The sequence below is a fragment of the Aulonocara sp. 'chitande type north' Nkhata Bay genome, linkage group LG12, assembly GCF_057382095.1.
Source record: "Aulonocara sp. 'chitande type north' Nkhata Bay isolate Kocher_YH1m ecotype deep benthic linkage group LG12, A_spYH_male_GT1.1, whole genome shotgun sequence".
NCBI classification, from domain to species: Eukaryota; Metazoa; Chordata; class Actinopteri; order Cichliformes; family Cichlidae; genus Aulonocara; species Aulonocara sp. 'chitande type north' Nkhata Bay.
In genome coordinates, this window is record NC_141355.1 from 33,775,621 (window position 1) to 33,792,080 (window position 16,460).

At 39.0% G+C, this 16,460-nt stretch overlaps 1 protein-coding gene across 2 annotated transcripts in view; it reads left to right on the forward strand.

The window, feature by feature from the left end:
- The window catches only part of srrm4 (serine/arginine repetitive matrix 4), a 62,810-nt gene extending 46,519 nt beyond the window's left edge, over positions 1-16,291 (forward strand). Inside the window, exons 8-14 of one of the 2 annotated variants that reach the window (XM_086315248.1) lie at positions 5,340-5,423; positions 6,267-6,432; positions 9,920-10,245; positions 10,450-10,644; positions 10,737-10,811; positions 10,928-11,083; positions 12,700-16,291. In XM_086315248.1, coding sequence (XP_086171374.1) covers positions 5,340-5,423; positions 6,267-6,432; positions 9,920-10,245; positions 10,450-10,644; positions 10,737-10,811; positions 10,928-11,083; positions 12,700-12,970 — 1,273 coding nt within the window. In that variant the 3' untranslated portion in view covers positions 12,971-16,291. The remainder of the gene's footprint in view (positions 1-5,339; positions 5,424-6,266; positions 6,433-9,919; positions 10,246-10,449; positions 10,645-10,736; positions 10,812-10,927; positions 11,084-12,699) is intronic. The other variant, XM_086315249.1, reaches the window with a different exon arrangement.
- Positions 16,292-16,460: the final 169 nt, after the last annotated feature.

The following is a 16,460-nucleotide window of genomic DNA, read 5'->3' on the forward strand; positions in this document are numbered from 1 at the left end:
GAACACTTGAGCCACAAAGAGAGAAAAATGGGTGAAAGAGGGTAAGAGAAACCAATTTCATGCTGTGATCTTGCAAAATTTTATAATTTGACTTTGGATGAGCGCATTGTTGTTTGTAAGCACAGAGCCATGTTCGGTAGCTGCTGACTTGAACGGAAACCATTGCTTTCCAGCTGACTACAACTCTTTATTCTCTTTTCTTTTATTCAGATCACTTCACTCGTTCATGACTTTGTCATTCTGTTATACTCTTCCCTTCGCTAATGTGACCTGTCACTCAGAGTAGCCAATAAAGAAACATAAGGTGATGATGTGACATATGCCATTTTGACGTTAAATAAATAAAAGCTGGCCTGTTTATCAGGCACTCCCATTCAACTGCTCGTTAACACAAATATTTAATAAGCCAATCACATGGCAGCACCTCACTAATGCCTGTATTTGACCTTTCTTCCTGATTCTGATCCTGACCTCAGAATTTGGGAGAAAGGTGACTTAAGGCAGCGGTCCCCAACCTTTTTTTGCGCCACGGACCGGTTTATGTCTGACAATATTTTCACGGACCAGCCTTTAAGTTGCCGTGGATATATCAACAAAGTCAACAAAAGATATAACTGTTTTAACTTTAGATATTACTTATTACTGCACGCTGTCTTACTACTGAGCCTTTACTTGTTGAGAGCACTTGGAAAAAGTAGTTACAATCTTTAAGGATGCTTTTCTTAATGTGACTTGAAAAACAAATCCTTAATTTGAGTGAAAATTCTGAGGTTTTACTGAGAGAGGCAAGTGTCCCTGTACCTTTATCGAAACCACTCACGTCAGTGAGAAAGGTGTGGACTCCATGTGCAGCTGGAGCAATAAGCACAAAAAAAGAATAAATCAAAGTAAGGATGAAATTCAATAATGCTTGTGTTATTCTCACACTGTGCCCTTCCTGACTGGTGCTTTTTTAAAGTTGATGTTCAATCATCAAATTTCGTTCTAACTGATATGTTGATATCAGCTCAGGATGTAAACTGTTATATGATGTGGTTCAATGGAAAATGTAATTTATTAAGAATAAATCACATATGCTGTGAAAAAAAAAAAAAAAAAGTTGCCGTGGATAAATACTACAAAATAAAACCAGTACCAGTACCAAAAAAAAGAAGATTTATTCATAACACACAGGAAAAGACCCAGAGAAAACAAGTTAACGATAAAAACAATTAAAGAAAGTAACGATAAAAACTGATAAAAACTCTGAAAACCATAAATTTCACACTCGAGCCTCAACTCTCACAGTCCGGTACCAAATGGCTCATGGAGCTATAAACGGCCCGGGGGTTGGGGGCCACTGACTTAAGAGACTTTGGTAGGGATGGGTATCGTTTAGGTTTTAGCCGATACCGGTGCCAAACCGGTACTTTTGAAACGGTGCCGGTGCTTAAACGGTGCTCAAATCAGTGCCTAAAGAATGGAGAACACAAAATTGATCCTTAAACCTCTCATGTTCAGCTGTTTTTTTTTGTAAAAAGATAACAATGTTAGCTTTTTCTGCAGCTATGTGGCATATATGGTATCACTCTTGGCTGGAAGCAGTGCTTAAACAATGGAAAAAACACAAACTTTTTCCAAAAACCTCTCATGTTTAGCTGTTCTCCACTTTTTCTTTGGTCATTTTAGCCTTTTTGGCCAGGGTGAAGGGAGTATCTGCCATCAAACAAGAAGACAGCCGCATGTAGCTATGATGATGTTTGCTAGTTCACCTTACATACATTAATTTAATAACGTGGTTAGCCTACTAAACGTAAATTACACACGAACAACATTAAGCTACTCACACAGAGAAGAACGGCTGCTGCTGCATCATCATCCTCATCATTTCTGCTACACTGGCAGGGCTAGGGGCCAGGACTCTCCTCTTCGTGTTTTTGGGGGATGTTGCTAACTCCGGGTCCGATAACAGGCAACCCACCCGCAGTAGATGTGCTCGGTGTGAGGTCTGGCAGCAAACTATCAAATACGGCGCATTTTTCGGCTTTAAAAAAAAAAACGCTATGCGTCGCCAGGTGTTTCATTGGATTCGAGGTGTTACCTCCTTTGCGCAGTATCACAGTATCAGCTTAAAGCACTTGTTGCAGGCTGCTGAGTTTACATATTTTGCTGTGAAGTACAGCCAGACTTTTGACCGCTTCGCCTTGGGCATTTTTAATCTGTAGCTCTGCTCTAAAAGAACGTACGTACCTGGACCCGCCTACTATCCTCGGAAACGTAAAATGATTGGCTAGAAATCAAAGTGTATCACAGCTCAGGAAAAAAAAGCACCGAAATAAAACACCGAAATGTGCGCTGTTTTTCGGTCTGGTTACTACCGTTATGTCATCATGGCACCGGATACCGGTACCCATCCCTAGACTTTGGTAGTTGGTGCCGGTCAGGCTGCTGAAATTTTCAACACCACAATCTCTAGGGTTTACAGATCCAGCTTGTCGACCTTGTTGTTGTTGTCAGGGTTCACAGGAGTAGGGCCAGACTGCTATGAGCTGATATGAGCACTACAGTAACTCAAATAACCACGTATTACAACCAAGGAATGCAGAAGAGCATCTCTGAACACACAAGACATCGAACCTCCAAGCAGACGAGCTGCAGCAACAGGATACCACACTTGGTGTCAAATGACTCCTGTCTGCTAATAACACAAAGCTGAGGCTACATTTTGAATAAGCCCACCAAAAGTGGAACACAGAAGACTGAAAATATGTTGCCTGGTCTGATGAGTCTTGATTTCTGCGCTGATGTTCAGATGATAGGGACAGGATTTGGCAAAAACCACATGAAAGCATGGATCCATCTAGCCTTGGTTCTTGGTTTCTTCCTGTTAAAACAGAGTTTTAACTTCCCACTGTCACACAGAGGTTGCTGGTATCATCTGATTGTTGAGGTGTTCTCTGTATTATTGTACAGTCTTTAGCTTACAATATGAACTACCTTGAGGCAACTGTTGTTGCGATTTGGCGATACAGTATATGACTAAAATTTGACAGCCTTAATGTCTTCAGTGTTGTTTTAACAGTAAACAGAATATTAAATTGAAAAGTAGTCACTCCACTGTAAACACTTACATTGATAGCTGAAAATTCAAGGTGGAGAAAGGCCACAGACTGCACATAAAATATAGATGTAGGCACCATAACAGACTGGCTTGACTACCATTTTAAAGCCTCACCTTTTTCCAAGACAGTTTTTTTTGGATGGCAAAATCAGAACTGTCTAGTCACCAGCTTTCAATTAAAGAGGAGCATCCATAATTCAGTGTGATATTAAATGAGAATCTAATTCTGTTTTGTGAACATCTTTCTCAAGACAAAACGTATGCAGGGGCCATTTTTGGTCTGTTCATCTTTAAACTTCTGGCCACCAGTAGGCTACAAGACACTTTTTTGCATTAGCACTACTCTTGTTTAAAAATGTGGGGAAAGGAGAAAAACTATAGCTGCTACCAATTAGAAATGTTTGGCTGTCCAACATAAACAATGTGAAAGCATGCAGATGTGGAGTATTGTGGTTTGAGTTTGTTTTCTTGCATTTATCCAAACTAAAGGACTACTAGTGAGGCCATTTTTGCCTCTGCTGAATTGCAGATAATTGGACAAATAGCACATGTCAATTAAATGTGTATATGGCAGTCCTCTGCTTTGTAAAAGAAGCTAAATAGCCACCACAATGAACTTACTAGAAAAACTAAAGAGATAATGTTTTAATGTATTTTAGTGCAAATGAATAGAGAACAGAACATAACATCAACCTGTCACTCCAAGTGGCGATGTACATTATATGCACATTTAAAGCAGAGACAAGAGTCAGGAGTGATTCGTGAAAGAAGGCACAAAAGGATGAAAGGGAAGGTTTACAGGATGGTAGTGAGATCATTACTACTGAGTGCCACTTACAAAAAGACAGGATGTGTAGTTGGAGGTGGCAGAACTGAAGATGTTCATATTTTCTTGAGTGACCAGGATGACCAGAAGTAGAAATCAGTATATCAGATGGACAGCTCGGGTTGAGCGGACTGCAGACAAAGTTAGATAAGAAGGGCTGAGATGGTTTGGAACTGCACAAAGGGATCATGGATATATTGGACAGAGGACATTAAAGATGGAGTTTCCAGGCAGGAGAAAAAGAGGAAGAACACAGAGAACATTCATTGGTGTAGTAAAGGAGGACATGCAGAGGGTTGGTGTGACAGAGGAAGGTGCCAGGGTGAGGTAGGTGATCCACTGTAGCGACCCTTATGGGAGCAGCTGAAGGAAGGCAAAAGAACAAAGAACAACAATTTAAAAGTTCGATTTTTATTCTTCATCACATGTATTCGTTCATATTTATCATAAAGAGGGGGTAGACCAGGCTCTAAATATATTTATTTTGGCTGTAAATTTGTAAAGTTGTTGGGAGTCAGTGTGGATTTGTTTGCCAGTTAGCAATTCTGCGTTGCTTCATGTAATAGCAGAGGAGGCTTCTGTTTGAGAATGACATACGCAGGTCATGGCAAACTGTCCTGTACTATGAACATAAACTTTGGAAAGTGTGATTTCTGGATAACTCTCTGGCCCTCCAGGTTAGCCAGACTTTGGAAGACAAAAGAAAGGTGCCCAAAAAAGTTTTAATAAGTTCGTAATCCTTTTTTTTGGTCTTACTGTAGAGGCACACATATAACAGAAATTCAAGTTTCTCTCAAAACTAAATGGTTTGCATAATGGTTTTCTTGTACTGCTGATCTTTGGAGAAGTGCAGCTATGCTATTTGCTTGCATGTTTGGCTTGATAGGTCTCATGTGTAGCTGGGACATTAGTAAAATTTGTTGTAAATCCTGTACAATGTATGTTTAATTGATGGAATAAATAATGCATTTATTTATTTAGTTACAATACTAATAATAATACAATTGCAAAAACTGCCAAAGTTTCAAATAATTAAGTCAGTCTTGGTAATCGCTATGATTAAAACGCTTTACTCCTCTTTTCCTGCTCTTTGAATGGTGTTACAAAAAGAAAATATTCTTAATATATCACACAGCTCTGACTGTTCTTCCTGCCAATCAACACAGAAGTCCTAACACCAGGCTGTAGAGACCTTGTGTTTGCAATGGCCCACCGATCAGATAAAATGGTTGTCTTAAAGGGAGGGGGAAGAGAGCGCAAAAAGATATGTTTTGAACAGCTAAACCAAAGTCAAGCCCAAGAAGACAGGGATTATGTAAAGCTACTTTAGTGGAGTTTTTTGTGAAAAAAACTAATCATAATCTTAGCTTCCTCTCTACGTGTTTTTTTTTTTTTTTCTTTGTTTTGTTTCAGTTCTCGGACTCACTCACGTCGGAGACGGCGGTATCGGAGGTCAGAGTCAGAGACTTCTTCCTGCCAATCTTCAACAGAGGACAGGTAGGCCCAGCGCCCCCACTTCCACCCCACCCCCAGCCCGCTCCCTTGGTTAATCTTATCAGTCTGAGGTGTCTGCCGAATTCTTGGTCACATCGCAGAGATGACTGATAAGGTGGAGGTGACTTCCTCAGACTCAGGCACAACCGGGCCTTATCACAGCTGCACAGAAAATGGCTGCAAATGCACTCTAGAGATCAATACACTCAATTATAATGACATATAGCAAATTTCTGGTTGTGTGATACTATGAAAGATGTCTTTTATGGGTCATACTGGGCTGACTGCATAAAGATTTCTAAAAGCTAGAAGCATATCTGGATACTTTCTGATATAAATTAATCATTTCAGTCATTTATCACTGAGAATATACATATATAAATATATACATATATAAATATATATATATATATATATATATATATATATATATATATATATATATATATATATATATATATATATGTATATGTAGGCGTGTACAGTTCGATGACTGAACCTTTATCCCTGAGAAGTTTTAACTCCAATCAAAGTCCAGAATTCAAACTGACTGATCTGTCCAAACCGTTTAGGTTACTCAAACAATGAGAATTATGTGGCTTTATTATACATTCTTCCAACATTTTCATCCAATGAATCATTTAATCTTTCACGTGGAAAAACATTCAAGAATTCATTTTGTAACAGATGCTCTATGATTACTAAATGGCACAAAACGTAGCTGAAATAAAGTCTGATATTTTTCCGACGTTACCTTTTATCCCATTCTCTGACGTGCAAAATTGGCTCTAATATAACACAATCATCTCTGTCATGATGAAAACTAAATGCAGCATTTTCTCACAGACACCATCTGCAAAAATCTGTGGTTCATCAAGCATTTGGAGACCTGGCAGCTGTAGGACAGGAAACCAATGCAGTGCTCAACTACACAGACATGAAGTGGAGACCTACAACCAAATCAGTGTGTAAAATGGCTCCAAAATATCGCTCCATCCTCTCTGCTGGCACCGTAAGTACTCTTTAGGACTCTCATAGTGCTGCCACTGGTTCAGTTTCATTTCTCAGTTATTGCCATGTCAAATGGCTTATTTTCAGGCAACCTGAAATGCCTACAGTGAGACGGCTGCGTTTGGCAATTTACTTTCAATTCTGAAAGTATTTTTACATAGGCCATTAAAAAACAGCACGTCTGTATTTTTAGAACAAAATCTTACATCTATATCCAGTTGAAACACAGCATATTTTATTCAGCTAAACCCTCTTCACAATCCTCAAAGGCGTCAACATTTACCAAATTGAACAAAACATTACATGGCCTAAATCTTAGTTAGTGGTTAGTGGTTTCTTCTTTTTCAGCGATTTTGTCAGCTCTTGTTTCTCTGCTTTAAAAACTGATATGATTACTGGGCGGTAGAGTCCCCGCTACATTACAGTTGGCAAAACACGTTGGATAAACAGTGTGATTTGGGTATTTTAAGGCTTATTTCTCCTTCTGTTGAGAAATCATGCTACAGTCAATATACTACCGTAAATATCGGAATAAACTGACACTGTAACTGCAAATTCTTATTCCCCTCTGGCCTGCAGCATCAGTAAGCAGACACTTGAAAAGCTTTCTCATCCCGGTGTGTCAAATACTGCCGTTGTGTTAAATGCTATTGGTGTCTTTCGATGCGTGAATTGTGGTAATTAGATGCCCAGAGATGAGTCTTCTTTAAAAGTAAAGTCGAGTAGTAAGTCACAGGATGGTTAGCCAGGGGACTGCAGTTTGTGTCCTGTTCAGGAAGTTTAGGTATAGAGTCTGTTTTCCTCGTTTTCACTTGCTCATTAGGTTTATTTCTCTCACTGGTTAGTTGTAAACACTGATTTGAAGCTGACTGGGAAAAACACTATGGTTTGGCTTTAAATCTTACTGGCACATTTAAAAATACCAATTACTGCATTTAAATGTATTGTTAAGAGGTCTGTAAGCATTCATATATAAGGTGGGAGTGAGAGATCTCTCGCTATTAGCATAGTGCCAGAGGACACCTTTTGTGTATCTCTGAGGGGCTTTGATAAAAGTGTTGTTTTTTTGGGATTGAGAATGGGCTGAACTTTGATAACAGGCTAAATTCAGTGATGTAAAAAAATAATAACCAGTCTCCTACCTTAAAGCTGTGTGTTTTTACTTTTTCGCTGACAAACAAGAGGAGTAACACTGACGTGCTGCACAGGATAATAATGATGTGTTTTTTGTTCCAAATGAACAGAAGTTACTGACATTGCCTTAAACCATTATCTGAAAGCAGCGTGCAATTGTTTCTGGTCTAATGGCATCAAAAATGCATGAGAGTGCAGCTTTTTCGAGTTAGCACATAGCACTTAAGGGTTAGGGACAGTGTAAGAGGGGATATTACTCATTAGCTAGGGGCAACCTGCTTCCTGCATTGACATCCAACAAAGGGATTGTGTGCAAACCATAAATGTTTTAAGGGTTGAATAAGATTCAGTTGCAGGTGTGTGTTTACAATTTGGTCTATGACCTCTCACTAGTTACATTTATTCGGGAGTTTAAATTAAGATGACAGCTTTTGTTCCCATCAACCCTCTGCAGAAAACTACATTTTTTTTATTTCGAGCAAATCATTTCAGTGGTTCTAGTGTCAAACCAACAAAAAACACATCCTTAAAGCATTTTTTAGAAGGCAGATTTTCAATTTTAAAATTTGAGTTTCCTCTTTTGTTTTTTTGTTGTTCTTTTGTTTCTTCCAGCAGCCTCATACATGCAGCTATGTCCTAAAACCCCATTGTCTCTGTTTTATTGGAGCATAAAATATATTTAATTTCTCTCCAGCAATCATTAAATTATGCTAATTGCACAGACGGATGTTTTTAATTAAACACCACAGGGTTTTAATTGAAATTCAATAAATTAATCCATATATCGAATTATGCCTGGCATTCAATTTCCCACAGTCTCTCAGAAGGACTTTACAGTTGGTCGCTGAGGGGGTAGCCTTGCTTTAAAGTGTTTGCATAAGGTTTATTTATGGAGTTTGATCTTGTGAATAAAGGCACATAATCCAAAAGGTAATGCAGAATGATCTTTGCTTATTATTTCTTCCCCCCCAAAAAAGCAATCCATAAAGGGACAGGTAGGTATGAGTGGATAAAAAAAAAAGAGTGTGGTTGATTTTAAAATATGTCACCATATGTTCATGTGGTGAATTGGTTTTATATTTTGAAAGTGTGTAGTGTGTTTGAGGCACCAACCTGAAAGAAAAGCACAAAAGAACTTTATGCCAGAATGTGAGATTAAATGTTTACTTGACGTCAGCCTTGTCAGAATATCTTGAGGTGCCATGAAGAATGTGTTTGTTTAAATATGTACTTCTGTAAGTGAAATCTTTTACCCCTGAGTATACACAGATTATGTGCCACTGCAAATGTTAAAGAGGATTGTAGATGGACAAAGATTTGCTTAAATTTCCCTCAGGGTCGGTCTGCTGTGTTGACTGTAGACTTGATAATGGGAAACCTTTGGGAGAAGAGGCTGGCTTAACCTCTTACACGTGTTTTGGAGTCAGAATCAAAGCTTAGTTAACTGTCACTGTTAAGAGGTCACTACTTTTATCCATCTGTGGACTTTTTGCAATTAAGGAAAAACTAAAATTTGAAATTGAGAGGTCAGTTAATCAAAAAGGTAACTAGTTTCGCTCTCCAAAACTTTAAAACAACACTGAAGAAACAAAAAAAAGTGCCGATATAAGGCTAACTAGCTCTGGGTTTTGAAGAGAGGGTTATTGTCTTTTTCTTGCAATTTACGACTCTAATGATGCACTTATGTTGCCCGCTCTTCCCTTTTTTTTTACACCTTACCTACTTAAGGAGGAAATCTTGATTGGTAAGTGGATGTTATCAGCAGATTTAGGGATTTACTTGTAGGTCGGTGCAGGCTAATTATTTACTTCTTACAGGAGAAAGAGCACAGTCATCTGTCCTTTTCTGAGGGCTTTCTTAGTTAGACTGATGGGATCCCTCTTTGTCTGCAATCCTTTTCATTTCTACATAATACCCATTTTTGTGATGTTTGTTCAGTGTTCTTTAAATGAGGCTTTTCAATGGGGTCTATTATTTACTCTTCTTCTCTTTACTCGAGGTAGAGCCAGTAGATCTTTTCACACATAGTTTTTCTCTTTCTTTTCTGCTTTTTGTTGTTCCTTTCATATAATTGTTTTAGTTTAGACTTTCCTTAAAAACTGTTTTCTTGTTGATTTCTTTGACTTTAGTTGGGTTCAGACTTTCTTTCGAGGTTAATCGCATGCTTCAAATTTGCATGTCTTTATCTTTCAAAGCTTTCTGTCCCAAGAAAAAAGAAAGAAATCTCTTCACTGTGTTTTCAAGGGAATATGTGCCTTTGTACTAGAGTATTCACAGTGCATCAAAGCAGGTAGCAGGTTTCATGTATCAGTTCACACCTGGCTTTAAGCTGCAGCCTGTTTGTCTCTTTGCAGACTTTGTCGTCAAAACCTGCAAGTGAGATTTTACATGGAAATGGGTCTCAGCATTTAACGAGCCAGACTGTAGGTCCACATGATTACGATTCTGGGAATGACACATCTTCGCCGCCATCAAGCAAAACTGGTGTTTCTCAGGGGAGTGTCACTCTTGACAACAAGAGCAACAGCTGTCAACGTGTGGCCTCGCCAGGGAAGCTAAAGTTCACTGAGAGAGACAATGTCTCTGATTCAGGAAACTCTGTGACCAGCTATGCTTCCTTGTGCAAACCTTACGGGGAAGACGGTTTGTCTGCAACCCTTTTCAGTGGAAATGGCAAGAGGTAATTTTTTTTGTTCTCAATAAATCATCCATCTGAATGAATTCAAGCTTGTTTAGCTGCTGTTTATATGCTCTGTTTCCTCCTTTGAATCTTTAATCTGATGAGTGGAGAATAAAGGGAAGCATTTATTTAAACCCAACCTTGGATACACAGTTGGTTTCTTCACTCAAAGTTGTGAAACATCTTAATGTATTTCTTTTAAAGAGAGCAGATAACCTTGGGGTGTCGGCTAGAGGTTGTGAGATCCCCAAAGACATCAAGCTGCTCAGAGAGGAGGAGCGACTTGTCTCAAGGGCGACCAAAAACCCGGTCATCTAGCAGCAGGAGCAGGAGCAGATCCTCAGGGAGTTCCAGATACTCTGGACGCTACTCTCGAAGCCCCTCGCTTTCATCTTGCAGGTTTTATGTTTCCATAGTACGTCACTTGTTATTTTATTTTGCAGAAATGTCAGTAATCTTCAATAGAATGTTTCCTCATTTTGTCACTGTAGCTCATATTCACGCTCAATGAGTAATTCAGCTGATCTGAGGCGAAGAGGAAGCTACTCGAGATACAGTCCCGACAGGTGAACTTCACTACATGTTTCAAATACTAATGAGTCCTCATTTGCAATGCATGGGAATAAACATATATTGACATTGTTGTTAATTAAATTTTCACTATGTTATGTCTGCTTCCCAGACTGCGAGACAGAAAAAGAACAGCTAGCTCCAGAGAGACAGATGCGAAGCATACACATAAAGTTAGTGGGAAAAGGCGAAGACGCAAATCCTACTCTCCTATGAAGAAAAGGAGGAGAGACTCACCAAGCCATCTGGAAGCACGGCGAATCACAAGGTACAGCTCTACTGGCCTGGTTATTTATAGTACAATGTACAGTTTTATGCCTAAAGGCAGCAAAAATGTACTGCTGGTCCCACCCTCCACCCCCTCGGTTGGACAAGTTCCCAACCTGAAATCTTTCACCCGTGTTGATGAGCTATGTACCTTGAAATGGCATTTAGCCTGAGGATGAGACAAGTGTTGGCTCAGAAGCCACCACAGGGGCTAAAGAAACAGATGGTGACAGAAGGAAATCTGAAATTTAAAAGAAAGGAGAAAGTTGACCATGACTTTAACATGACACTTCTTTTACTTGGAGAAAAAAGACACTCAGAAACAGCCACAGAAATAGCACAATGTAATTATTATAACTAAATGTTAATAGTGTTTAGTTATCGTTTCATTGTTTTAAAGGCTATGAATGTTTTGGACGCTCCTATCCCTGCAGTGAATGAGTTGGTGACAATCATATAAGATTTCCATATTTTTGAAGATTTTAATTAAAATTTTTAAAAGTGTGCCCATGTAGAAATCAACGAGAGACTGTTATTATGGTCTGAACACATAACAAATGCTATAACCAAAGGATTATAAGGGTTTGGTCAGCACTGGAAAATGATGTGGATACAGTGCCTACAGGGTGACTGAGTCTAGGTGGAGGCACATGGTGGGCTGCCAATACAAATAAATGTTTGTTTGTTTTTTAAATTATGAATAAAGTTATGGTTCGGTTATGTCTTGTCTCTACATCACTTTATCAAGTCTAGGTTAGTCCATGCTTGAGTACCATGTGAACATAGTGGGACAATAAATAATGAAGACCCAGTTATCTTGGGTTTCAGTCATTCTGCTGACCTTAAGCATGTTAGCTTTTGGCCACTAGGGGCAACACATCAAACTGTATACACAACAATTACAAATGATCTTCTGGGTTATTAAGATGACATAAGATAATTTAGATCTTCATTGTCACTGTTACCAGAACAATGAAACACAGTTTGGCATCTCTTCATTTGCAGCTGTAGGTTTTTACATTCCACATTATTTGGATAGGAGAATGAGATAAATAAAGATAAAAATAAGCTTAAGAGGTAATGCACACATTATATACAGAAACAAAACATATGAATATATCTACAGTGTAAGGAGTAGGATCAGTGCAGTATAAGGTGCGATGTGATTGGTGGTATTGCACAGGGGTAGGAATGCTGGCTGCTACTGTACAGTTATATAAATAGAGGTAGGAATGTTGATTGTATTATACTGTAATGAGTACTGTTAATAAATAAATGCTGTAATGAATACTGTATATAGATAAGTAGAGTGCAAGTGTCCATGAGTGTTGACAGCACAGTTAACTTTCAATCAGGGTGGAGGTAGGGCATGTTGGGTAGAAGCATGGGTAGACGCTCCTATTGAGTCTGTTTGTCTTTGACCTGATGGAGCTGTAGCATTTACCAAAGGGAATGGGGGGGAAGCGAGTGTCCAGGGTGCAATGGGTCCTTGATGATGATACTGGCTTTCCGCTGAAGTCTGAATGTCTCAGATGGGGGTTAGTGAAGTTGGGAGATTAAAGAGACACAATGTTTTGTTTACCTTGTTACATCACTTATATTTTTTGCTCTCATTAGTGCCAGGAAGCGACCCATTCCTTACTTCCGACCAAGCCCATCCTCTAGCAGTCGGTGCACCAGCGTGTCATCCTGGAGCAGCCTCTTCACTCGCAGCCGCAGCCGCAGCCCTCTGTACAGCATCAGCCGCAGCAGGAGCAGGAGCCAGAGCCACAGCTACTCCTCCTACCGGAGCTACAGCCGCAGTTCATCGTGGAACTCAGTCTTTGGGAGCCGCAGTCGCAGCCGGAGCCGCGGTTCGTTGAACAAACGGAACAAAACCAGGCACTAGGTTTCTCAACATTAGGAGACCAAATCTGCAGTTGTGGTTCCCGTTGAGAACGAGGACAGAGGCTGTCAGTGCAATCAACTGTGTGTGTCTCAGTGCTCAGCTTTGATGCTTGAGTGGAAATGTCCTAGCAGTGGGCCAACCACCATTGAAGCAGTCTTGTTCACTCTGCCCACAGACAGCTAGGAGACTGAATGTCTTTTTGTCTCTTTTGTTTTTGTATTGCATCCTTTGCATCTGCACTCACAATGGCCTGAGACTGTTCATCTCCTAGATATTTACAATGCAAGCTGCATATAAGAAACATTATTAATGAATTTAGTCACCTAACATCCCTGTTCTATATATTTCTTTCCAGATGTCTGTACATTTCACTTTAATTTATTTTTGCAAATGCTTTAACAGGCTGTTATTTATTTCATAATTTATGGCACATAATGCAGCTTAGTAATGGGTTCAACAAGCACTGAAATTACCTCATTCCCATTTTGATTTTGAATTGCAATATATGTTTTAGCCATATGCAAGTGCACAGTGCATATGGTTAACATGTAACTAATGTTTAACATGACATCAAGCATTTAGCATACCTGTGTCCTAGTTTTTGCACTAATAGATGAAGCATAGAGGTAACATTTGAGCCGTTTGATCCACTTACAAATGATTTCACAGGGATTGTTATCAGGAATAAAGAGAGGGTTTGTCGCTCTGATCTCAACACTTCACAAGGTGGAGGACAAACATGTTTCCGCCTCCTGACAGCACGCAAACTGGCTGTCAGCTCAAATGTCAAATTAATTCATCCTCTGATCAAGTGGAAAACAATTGAAATGTCAGTCCATGTAGTATAACAGAGAGCGATCGAAACAAGGGGAGATTCTTTTGACAAAACATCTGATGAATTTGTTTTGAGAAAAGGATGTTTTAAATATAAGATGATGAACTTTTTTTGTGCTCCAAAGCAGATCACATTTGTAGCTATGTTCATGTAGGGAATAGTCTCTGACTTTATTTGCTAGGTCGTTTTTTTTAATTAGGCACAGAGAAAAGCTGTACTTTGCTGAAAATTAGTCTAAATTTGCAAACAGCACACATTCCCAATTTATTTGGAAAATTGTGTTCTTGCTGCACCACTGGAATAAACCCATAAACCATTATATTTTTGAGTTGTTACTCAACAGAAGGTCTAGTTTTGAGTTGTGCAGCACTATACATATTTATTACTTGTCTAATATTTATTGTTTCATTGTAACTCCCAGTAGTAGTCAGTCTTTCTATGCAACACTGTCACTTTGTAGTTTTTATGACACTGCTGTAACTGATTTTGTTGTAAATTATAATCCGGCTCATACATATTGTTCAACACAGACTGGATGAAATGGTGGAATATTATCCTCACTGTCTAAGCTTTTTATCTTTTGTGTATTTTTAAAGCACAAATATGACATTCTTGTAAAATATGCTCATCTGCTTTCTTGTCAAGAGTTTAAAGATCAATACCACGCTCAAGTCTGTTTCCTAAATATAACACCACAGCTAGAAGATAGAGCCTAACTTATTAAAAACACTGGAAAGCCAAACTAACCAAAGGCAACAAATTTTTCACCATAGTTGAAGCCTGCTAATTACCAACTTACATTTTATACAGTAATTCACATTTTTAAAAACTAGCAAATGATCAAAAGAAAACTTTCCATCTGCAGTAATTTATATTTCTAGGCACGACTCTGTTCTGGGAACTCGCTGTCTTTTTGTGTCAAAACAGAAAAAGATGAGACCAGAAGCACACAACAGGGTTCACATTAGGGGTGACACTGATTAGTCAGAAACAGCATGAGAGGAGGAGCTAGGGTGGGTTGCAAAGTAGCTTGCAGGTATGCAGCAAATGTGCACAGACTAAAACAAGTTAAACATTCTGTAAGCTAATTGGATGTGTTGAAAGGTGTCAGATAAGGCTGATGTGGGCTGGCAAAGAGATCAGTGCATTTGCTGGGATTGTGTCTGAGCTTGAGTCTGTGGCCTGACTGAAGTAAAGCTATGCACTCCAAGGTTACTGCAAAACAAAGAAAACTGTTAATTAGTGGGTATTAAAGCTTGTAGTAGGTTGAATGTGTTGCCTTTGGATAGAATCACATACCTATTTCCTGCTAACCAGCAGCTGATCACTATGTCACAGACATGAGCGTGGCAATGTTCTCATTTCGCGTTTGCATCTCCTAAGGTATCAAAAGATTTCTTCAAAGTTAATTTTGAGGGTGATCCAACTCCATAGTTTCAATCTGCAAAAAAAAAGTTTGAAGCTGCCTTGGCTTATGATTAAGAGTTATATTTCTCAATCATTTCAAATCCATCATCCTGTCTGCGTAACTGCTCCAGGCCTGACAGACTGCTCTCTATGCACTCAATACTCTCAGCTTATTTCCCTGAATGTCATCTAAATTGGAGGAATGAGGGAAATATGAGGCAGGAAGAGGAAGGAACTTGGCACAGAACTCATTCATAAACTATAAACTGATGATGACTCGTGACAAGCAGTGTTGACTAGGAGCCATGGGAAGATTTGTGCAGTCAAGTTGACAGATTTTTCTAGATGGGCACCCAGGGCAATGCCCCCCCCCCATTTCTCAATGTAAAGTTTACATCAGTTCTTGTGCAAAATTATTTTGTATATGTGGTGTAAATATGCATCTGCATTGTATAAATTATACGAAGGGTGTGACTATTTTGTTTAGAGAATGTGATTGGAGCCTCCTTGGATGTTATAGATAAAATGTATCAACCAGTTTAAGAGGAAAAAGAAGACGATATGCATCAGTCAACAGACTCTAGCTGTCTTTGTGCTTAAGGTCCCTTTGATCATGTATTTTGCTATTTTAAGAATTTCAATAACAAGCTCATATAGCAATAGTGATTCTATGTTATTGTAAAATTATGCATATTCTCCCCGTTTTTCACATGAACGAGCATACCGAAAAAGCATATTTTTCATACTGTCACGTTTTATCTTGCGTCAGTGTGAACTCTACATTGTAATGTCACCTTGAAATTGAATCGCCCCCTCTATGACCCCATGAAATTTCCTTTTGACTGTGTTCAGAAAAAGCTATATAAAATCGTGTTCTGAATGATGATGATTGCAGTCTTGTTTTACGTTCAAAAAGAAAAAAAAATCAATACGCTCGGATCAGTAAACAGATTTCATAATCACAAGTCGAGCTCTTAGCTGTTTTGTTTTATCTGTACCGTGACATCAGTGCGTTTGACGCGAAGCTCTGCGTTACTTTCTATTAAAAAGTCTGTGAGTCACCAGGGAGCTCAAACTGCATGAGTGACATGTGGCCTCTGCAACTTAGTTTGGTAAAGAGTAGGCTTGGCCTTGATCAGCTGTTGCGCGCCCACTGTAAAAGAAAATCGTCACATCAACAAGCCATATTTTTTTCTTAACTTACGCCTGAACGCGTATGTGAATGCTAAAACAAATTCTAAAAAGCAT